Consider the following 9,639-nt stretch of genomic DNA (forward strand, 5'->3'; position numbering starts at 1 on the left):
GTGCCCTGCATGAACAAGCACGGCATCTGCGTGGTGGACGACTTCCTCGGCAAGGAGCTGGGCGGGCTGGTGGCCGAAGGAGGTGCGGCCCTCCACCACACCGGCCGCTTCACCGACGGGCAGCTCGTCAGCCAGAAGAGCGACTCCTCTAAGGACATTCGCGGCGACAAGATCACCTGGGTGGAGGGCAAGGAGCCAGGCTGCCAGACCATTCGGCTCCTCATGAACAGCATGGACGATCTCATCCGACACTGTAATGGAAAGCTGGGCAACTACAAAATCAACGGCAGGACGAAAGTGAGTGAGGGAGGGAGGGAGCTGGGACCCCCGGTGCCCGGCCTCCCCTTGCTCCTGCTGCCGGGAGGGTTGTGGCGAGGGGGCGGGAGCGGGGCCGCGGAGCCGGCGCTTCCCCGGTGCGGGCGTGTGTGCGCGCACGTGTGCGGCTGTCTGCGGGGCTGCGTGCGTATGCGCACGTCCGTCCGGCTGGCTGTCTGTCTGTCCGTCCGTCCGTGCGGCTGCCTGTGCGGGGCTGTGCTGTGCGTGTGCTCCTGCTGCCGCTCTGCTCCCCGGAGCCGACTCATACGTGCGGCCCAGGTCTGGGCTCCTCAGTATGAGAAAGAAGCTCCTGTCTGTCTCTAGACGGTCACAAAGATGATTAGGGGTTTGGAGCGTTTCTGTCATGAAGAGAGACTGCGGGAGCTGAGCCTTTCTAGTCTAGTGAAAAGAGGATAGAAGGGATTTCATTAATGTATGTAAATATCTCAGGTTGATGTTAAAAAGACGGTGCTAGACTCTTCAGCGTTGCCCAGTGACAGGACAAGTAGCAGTGGCCATAAAGTAAAGCACAAGTGTTCCACCTCAGCAAGAGGAAGAACTTCTTTACGTTGAGGGTGGCAGAGCACTGGAACAGGCTGTCCAGAGGAGCCGTGGAGTCTATCTGGAAGCATTCAAAACCCACCTGGACGCGTTCCTGTGTCACCTGCTCGAGGTGACCCTGCCTGGGCAGGAGGGTTGGACTGGATGATCTCCAGGGGTCGTTTCCAACCCTCACAGTTCTGTGACTCACGCCCGGCCGTGGCGGGATCCCCAGCCCCAGCTGGCCTGGGCCGCAGCCTGGACGGGCAGGTTGCTGTCCCGCGGGCAGCCTGGAGATCGCTCTCTGCCGGGAAGGTGCGAAAGGGTTTGTTTGCAGGTAAAAAAGGTGATTTTGTTTATATACCTGCGTTTTGTTAAAAACCTCTTGACCTGGAAGCTTATCCTCTAGGTGATGAGCATTGAAATGGGAGTTCTTTCATGGTCTCCCGGAAAACGCGGGTCAGACAGCTCTGACCAGCTGCGGGGAGCAGGGGGCTGGCTGCGGGGTGTCACGGCAGCGGCGCTGGCTGAAGAGTGTGGAACCACTTGTGCGCAGCGTTTGTAGGCTAGCCTGAATGTGCCGGGTTGTGGTAAACCTTGGCTCAGGATGTGGCCTGCCAGGTGCAGGACTTAAAAATGTGGTCAGGAGACCCGCATCAGTGAGTGAGTGCCCCGGTGGCACAATAAACCCGTGAGTTACAGTGAGGCACTCTGGAAAATGGGTGTTGTGGCAAGTAGTGGAATCACAGCCATGGAGCAGGGTGGCTTTGGGCAGTTTTTATTTTACTCTCGTTAAGTCACTTTTCCACAAAAATCTTACTCTTTAGCTCTATTTCGAGACCAGAGAACTGAGTCAAAATCTTCCATTGTATTAGCCTAATTTGCGATTCCCTTCCAGTCCTTTAAATAAAATTCATGCCCTTGGTAGAGAGCTAGTAATGAATATTCATCAGTATCTTTTCAGTTTAATAAAAAAAAGAAGAAGGATGAAGCCCCTTCTGACTTTGCTACCTCTGTTAAAACATAAGGAAGCCAGTGAAATGGTAGGAGTCATCCTGCCGAGGTGGTTGCACTGTCACAGATGGACTGTTGTTGCTGCAGCTGCAGAATCTCAGCTGGTAGGAAGCTGCGGGAGGGAGGGAGGAAGGGAGAAACTGGACAGCAAAAAACAGCCCTGGATTTGTTCAGGGCACGGGAAATTCCCGTGATAAAGAAAAGAGGGTGGGAATTTTTTTTTTTTTTTGGTAATGCTGTCTTTGCATTTCTTCAGTTGAACCAGTACTGTGCTAAAACATTTAAATGGGAACATGGTGTAGAGTCCTCATAGATTCCTGCAGGACTTTTCTAAGCCAACTTATCTTTCAGGCAGTCTTAAAGCTCTTCAAGGCATCAAACTTACACACTAAAAATATCAGTGGTTTTGCTGGATTTCAGTTTTATGCAGCAAAAGAGAATACTGCTTCTGTTTTTCTGCACAGTGGTATGCTTCTGTAAAGAATAGGTGCCAAGGCTTTTGGAATTGTAATCCTCAATCACGCCTGTAATTCCTGGACCACTGTATTTTATGTTCCTACTTGGTTTTTGAAGTCCCTCTGTTTGGGGGATCAGAACAGGTGTAGGGATCAGATCAGTAGGAGCACAATACTTCACTCCTCGGTGGTACAGAAATGCATTACTTTGTCTTCTCACTTTCCCTTGTTTATTTCCCTGCAAAAGTCAGTGCTTTTAGTGTGCATGAAATCTCAGTTCTCTAAAATGCCAGCAAAACCAGAATGAAAACTGTCATTCACTCCCAAATATTCACCTCAGAGTTGAATAAACAGAAGCAGATGATACCCAGAGTATCACTTCAAATAACTTGTATTGTAACCATGTAACTTGTAACCCATTGGTGTTGTTGGCATTGAACTTGCCGTCACTTCTGTGGCGTCTGTTGTAGTGCAATTCAGCTGTCTAGAAGCAGTGTTGAAAAAACAAGAAGAAATTGGTCTGAGGTGTGTGTATATATATCCTGAATCTCTTGGCTTGTAAACTTGCCTGTCAGGGAAAAAGCTATGTTGTGTTAATCTAATTCAAACATTTACATTCACCAGGGCCAGTCCACTAAGGCAAAGAACATGAAATAAGGTAAAATGTTGATTGTGACCTGAGATTTTATATTTTAAAGTCTCTGTAGGTGTTTTCTCTAAGTTACCTGGGCCACCTAGAACTGATCTACTGAAACTGGTGTGGTTCTACCTAGTCCTGAGTGTCAGCAAGTTACTCTCCAGCCTGAAAGATACAGCATTAGTTATAAACTAGCCAAGTACTTTTGAGGTGTGTGGAGACAGCAGCAAGTATAAGAGAGTGGCTAACTATTTACTCATCTTGGAAGTCCTGACTTACTGCATTCCTTGCTTTTGTTCTCTTTCTTTCCAGACTCTGCTTCCTTCTTTTCTCTAGCAGACACTGGCACATACGTGCATATTTGAGCTCTAGTGTCTTTCTCCTGCTTCCTGTTATTTTCTAGTTTTTACTTCTTTCATCTTTTCATACATTCTCTTTTTTTCCTTTGTCTTATCAGTTGCCACATTTGTGCATGCATGTATTTCTGTTTCTTGCCTGTCCCGTTCTTACATGGCTAGTAGAGGTAACAGCCTGCTCATCAAAATCAGGAAAAGAAATCATCCTGAATCTCACCCAGGTGAGATGGTTTTTCCTCTTTCCCCATATGGAGCATGAAGAAGGGGTTAGCGGTGGTGTCAGGTTTATGATTTTTTTTGCTAGCTTTCTCTTTCCCATATTGTGGACTCTCTGATCTGAAGCTTGCATCATTTACTGGTCCTGGAGTAATACTGTGACTTCCCAGTTGTGGACTGGGTTCCTAATAATCACCATATAACCAGACATCTGATCCATCAGCTGTTCCTCTTTCTGCTCACCATTACACCCAGTGCCAGCCATCTCCTGAACCCTAACCTCTGCCTTTTGTAGGAAGGACATTAAAATAGACAGTTTAACAGGCCCTCTTGCATCCCTTTAGTTGTTCCTTCATTCCTACTTCTAGAAACCAGTCCTGTTCAATTTGCTGCATTTTAATGCTCTCCTCTCTCTGCTATTATGCTAGTGACACCCACTGCCTCTCAGCCACCTGTAGCTTAAAAATTTGCTTTATTTGTTACATATCCTGTAAACCTGCTTTTCTTCTTTTTCTCAATTGCTTATCTCCTGCTCTGGAGATCCTGGAGTTTTCCGAAGACCTAGGATTCAGACTAGTCTGACTGTGCCCTATTAAATTAGATTCTTTCGAAGTTAGTAATGCTCCTTTAGAAAATAATTCTCCAAGAGTGAGTGGATTTCTTGTACCCTGCTGTTCGCTTTTTTATAAACTGGACAGAAGAGGCTCTCTGCTCTTGCCACTTATTTATGTTGCAGCTTTTCTACAAACATGTTGGATTAATGTTACCAAGGAGAAGTAAGATTTAGGGGTGTTCTTTCCACTATATCTTATTCTACAAAATATGACTGTAAGCATGTGTGGCAATAAGAAGACAAATGAAAAATAAGAGGGAATAAGAGCTTAGCAACCAAGCAAGGACTGGAAGGTGATGATGCCAAAACTGGTAGAAGAAAGGAAAGAAAGGAAGGTAGAAGAAAGGTAGAAGAAAGGAAAGAAGTCACAGGGCCAGGTGTGCAGCTCGGGTAAGTCCTGTTCTGGTTGAAGGACCCAAGAGCTGTGACTGGAGATCTGGGCTTAGGAATGTCTGTAAAGTGGTGGCCTTTCCTTCAATTTGCTTGTGGCATGTGTGATTACATTGATCCTCCTGTATCATTCTGGAGATCGTTTCGCTATCACACCTTGAATTTATTTCTTGGTAGAAAACTTACTGATCTAATTGGTTCCTAGTGAATGACCTCATGTATGGCTTTGAATTTACCACTGAGTTGTAGGAAAGCATGGATAGGTCTCTCTCAGTCTCCCAGTACTCACTTGTGTTGCTTGACCTTGATACAGAACATGACCAATGCTTGTCCTTATCTTTTGGTTGTTTCCCTGACAGCAGCGCTTCTGTTGGTGATGTTGTTTTCTTGTAGATGACTGTGCTGTCTCCAAAGGATTGTGTGGTGATCCATGGATACACAACAGCCCACACACGGTTCTTAAATCCCTGTTGGAGTAGAGCCCTGACATGTGATGACTGTAGTTTTCATTTTTTGTACAAGCCTTTTGGGTCCCAGGTGAAGGAGGTGATCAGAAGAGTGACTGGGGTTTCTCCTCCAAATGATCTTTTGATGGAGAAGGTCAGCAACATCCAGAAAATACTCGTTTACAGCCAGCTTTAGCATTCTCAGCCAGCTGAGATTCTGACAGGTTCTCCTACTAGAGAAAATTACAGAGATATGCTGGTTTCTGAGGGCAGCTGTGTGGTGGTTGCAACTTCCAAGTGTGGTACGAATATAGTGTGTCCAAGGGTGGGGAGCACCACCTGTGACTGCTAGGACTTCTCCACACCCCTGTGTGGTAGGCTGTAGTTCAGTGAACATATTGGGCTGGCAGCACTGGAGTAGTCACTCTTCTTTGCCAGCACAAGTATTTACATGGCCATCCTGTGAACTGGTTTGGGGAACTGATCCATCTGAAAAATAAACTGGCAAAAGAAGTGCTCCTGGTTCAGTGTTCGGATGTTTGTGCTGGCACAGAGGACTGGCAGATGGTGAGACTTTCTTTCAGCAGCAATGCAAATTTATGCCAGTTTAAAGTGTTTGCCAAAACTACAGCCTTAGTTTAGAATTTGAGTCTGATTCTCCCAAAATTTGCCCTTGAAAATTCAAACATAGTTTAAGAACTCTTTGCTAGCTATGTATGTTTTTTTCTTTCTTAACTTTTCTCTTTTTGCTCTTCTGTGTTCAGAAACACATACTTCTGTCCTACAAGAATCTTTCTTACAACAATTTTATACAGAAACTTTGCTCGTCTACCCACCAGGTGATCCCATATAGCATGTACAGTGGAAACATGTATTTTCTCCAAATGAACACTGATTTCCCCCATGCTCCCAGCTTCAAAATCAACCTGCTCTTAAGCTTTATTGGCTGTTCCTATCCCTTATTCTAGAGTTTTATTAGCATCAAAGATGTTCTTGACCTCTGTTTCAAGAGAGAGCTGGATTGGTGTCATTTGCCATGAACAGTGTGCTGCAGCTTGCTTCTGTTTGCTGCTGGTAAGGAAGGTTCCTGCTCAGCCCCATCCCCTTGTGCCAGCTCCAGTGCTTGTTCTTCTTGCTTTTCCAAGCCATTTTTGACTGTAACTAGAGTTCACCTTTTTAGTTTGTTACTGTTCTGGAGATGAGGAACCTGTGGCATTGTAGTTTGTGCTCATCAGTGATTTCCGTACCCTGTGGATAATTAATTATTTCCTGTCAGTGATATCAATGACTTTTTGACTGTGTTGCTACTTTGATGTTCTGTGCTGTCTCTTCTGCACAGAATGGGCTCATTTAATACTGCCTAAGAATCAAGTGGGATGCTTCTCATCATAGCTGTACAGCTTTAGAGGAAGAGCTGTCTTCCCTTCCCTGTGGCCTCTTGGACTGAAATTCTTTGCAAGTGATGTCCTGCCAAGTCATAGGACTGTCTGAACAGCAGTTCTCAGATCCCTGGGTTAGTTGTATCAGTAACCTTGACTGGTTGGTTGAGAGATGTTTTCCTTTTTTCTAAATGGTGCTTAATTTCTGAATAGGCTGCTACCTATTTCCTGAAAAAATAAATTGGCAGCATATTATTCTCTTCTATGCTATTTACCATGTTTGTTAGATTTGTAATTCAGTTGGATAGCCTGTCTTAATGTCTGATGGCTCTTGGCTTGAACAGGCTAGGTTGCTATTGGAATTTTGCAGGATGCTCTCTTTCTAGTTGCTTCTGTGTTCTGTACTGGGTGCTAGTACATATGTTTGTACCTCTAGGTATGTACCTAGTGTCCTTGGAATTTAAATGAAGGCTTTCTCCTGCAGCAGAAAGGAAACTTGTTATAAAAGGGAAACGGATACTCTATATAAAGCAAAAATTTCTTCTTGCCTATCCGGAGACTAAATAGTTTCTCTTTAGGCTCCTTAGAGAGCTCTTGTACAAAAACAACACTTTTTTCAGTTCAGAAATTAATTTTGGGACTGTTGTGAGTGGGTTGGTTAGTGAATTCTTCAGTAGGACACTCGTGGGGCTCCCTGGCTCTTGTGCCGCTGTATTTTGTTACTTTTCTCTGGGGGAGTGACTGCAGACAATGTGAGGACTGTACAAGTGTTTTTTGGAAATCAGCATATTCCGATTATATCAATTCAGGTTCTTTATTCATTGGCGTGTTTTTTACGCTCCGCTAAGAAAACAGTATTTTGAAAGCAGTATTTTTAGTGTATAGAACAGTAGAGTTATTTGACTTTGCGGTTATTACTGAGTGAAATAATTGTTATTTATGACACCCTTTTTGTCTTCTGCATTTATGACTTACTTAGACCCTTTAAAAGGAGGACTAATGCTAGTCTTTGAAGCCTTTTGGGAAAGTCATTTGGTGCTGATGAAATCCTTGTAAACTCCTTTGAGGTTCTGAAGGTTGTTGGTTAAGATGGGTGGTCAGGCATATTTCCTGTGCAGGCTTGTGCCAGAATTAGCTGGTAAGTGGCAGTCGTAAGCTTCAGGTCAAAATCCACTCGCTGTTCCAGGGCAGTGTCTGTCAAAAATAGAGCAATGCTTTTATGCACGTAACAGCTGCTTACACTTGAAGACTTTCTTGTTCTTTGGTATTTAACTTAAAACTGCTTGAGAGTATTTTTGTTAGCACATGATGTTATAAATAGGAATGGGGTAGAAATGTGCGTGCCTGCACGTCTGGGCAGAGGTTGTGTGTGGAGGTAGGGTGGTTATCGATATGTTGTGTGTGTAGTGCTCTGATAAAGAGATGAAGTCCATACCTGTAGGGTAACTAATGAGGCCTAAAGTAAAAGGTTATTTAATACCCAAGGATTAATTTTGTGCGTTAATATAGGCTCAGACCAGCTCAGAGCACATAGTTTGATCATGAAGGCATTCTGCATTGTAGAAATTAAGTACACCTTTGAGGAGATGATGCTGTGTCACCTCCGTGTGCTGCGGTGAGAGCAGAGCCTGAGGCTGCCTTGCTTTGTTTCAGCAAAAACAAACATGATGCTGAAAATGATTCAAAGATGAATGCAGTGAGGGAGTTGTTGGTTTGTTTTTTTTTTTGGTCCTAGCAGGGTAGAGGAATTGTTGCATTGACTGTCAAGTTAAAAAATGTACTAAATGCTGAAGACATTAGGGCCTTATATGTGTTTGCTTGGTTTGGTTTATTTTTCCTGGGTTTTGTTTGTTTTGTTTGTTTTGTCTTTTTGTATGAAGATACTTAAAATCCATTTCCAGGAAGAGCTTGTATTATCAATTCACATCAATTTGTTCCGTTGATAGCTTGAAATTCTTGGTGAGTTGATAGAGGCTATAGGATTCTCTGCTGGGCATAGTCTTGCTGTGGTTTGCTGCCCTTCTGGTATGCCAGGGTCTGTTATCTTCCTGCTTGAGCAGGTTAGACAGCTGCAGTTATATAGTTTATAACAGTCTTGACATTGCTAGTCAACTGAAACAAAAATGTTTCAATAGTAGTTTACCTGACAGTTGTGGTAATGTGGAATTTAAATTGCTATAGATTAAAAACTTGTCCCAGCTTTGAGGCAGCAATCCTCATAAATTCTCCATACTGTGAAAAAGTCCAGGGATCCAACATGTGTAAGGTTTCCAAAGTAGTTTACCATTGGCTAATAACATATCTCTCTTGTTGCTGCTCTGTGTCCTGTTCAAGCATCTGTTCAAGCAGCTAAACCTTGCCATGGGTGCCAAGATCCCTCAACAGCTTCTGCTGTATTCGAACAGTGTGTGATCTGTTCTCTGCTGAAGGCATTGGGCCCTTCCCGTTTCAGTGGTTGCTGCTTTGTTGTTCAGGCAGCTGGCATGCAGCCTTACTTCTGTGAGAAAGGAGACTGTGGCCAGTTGATAAGGGCATCTTAAACTGACTCCTTTACAGCTGGCACACTGGATGATGCCCAGTGAAATAGATGCTGGCTGAATTGTACCTCTGTTTGGCTTAACTTTATTTGTGTGTGCTTTAGCCCCTCTATGACAGCGCATCAGCCAGGCAGTAGCACTGTTCGTAGTGGTAGATTTGGTCTTTCAGGTCATACAGGAAGATGCTGAGAGAGCTTGGGCTGTTTATGTGGCAGAGGAGAAGGTGTGAGGGGACCATACCAGTGTGTACAGATACTTGAGAGGAGGAGTGAAGGAGAGGGAGCCAGACTCTTGGCAGCAGTGCTCAGTGGCCAGGCAGTGGGTATGCTGAGATGCAAGAAATTCCATTGAAATGAAATAAATGATTTTTCCATTGTGATGAACCAAGAAGCAGGTTGCTGCAGAGGTTGTGGAGTCTTCATACTTGGAGATACTCAAAACCTGATTACTGGTCACCCAGCTTGCTCTGGGTGACCCACCTCTCAGCAGTGGGCTGGACCATGTGATCTCCAGAGGTGACTGCCAACCTCAGTGCTCCCATGAAAAAAAATACTGCAGTTTGAAATGGAAAAGATACAAAACAAGCCAAATTTTGCAATGTGTTAAAATATTTTTTTCCAGCAATGGCACTGTCAGTATAAGTCCTGCTTATTGCATCTCTGAATGAAGTTACCAGGACTCTGTCTTCCTGCTTGTGTCATTTGCTCCCTAAAGGATCATTGTGGTCGAATATGCCAGTAA

At 44.5% G+C, this 9,639-nt stretch overlaps 1 protein-coding gene across 1 annotated transcript in view; it reads left to right on the forward strand.

Moving 5' to 3' along the window:
- Window positions 1–6: 6 nt before the first annotated feature.
- EGLN1 (egl-9 family hypoxia inducible factor 1) overlaps window positions 7–9,639 on the forward strand; it is a gene marked incomplete at its 5' end in the record, with an annotated part of 33,344 nt that continues 23,711 nt past the window's right edge. The window contains one exon of the mRNA XM_005423205.3: window positions 7–297. Within this exon, the coding sequence (XP_005423262.3) occupies window positions 7–297 (291 nt within the window). The remainder of the gene's footprint in view (window positions 298–9,639) is intronic.

This window comes from Geospiza fortis, unplaced genomic scaffold (genome assembly GCF_000277835.1).
Source record: "Geospiza fortis unplaced genomic scaffold, GeoFor_1.0 scaffold381, whole genome shotgun sequence".
NCBI lineage: Eukaryota > Metazoa > Chordata > Aves > Passeriformes > Thraupidae > Geospiza > Geospiza fortis.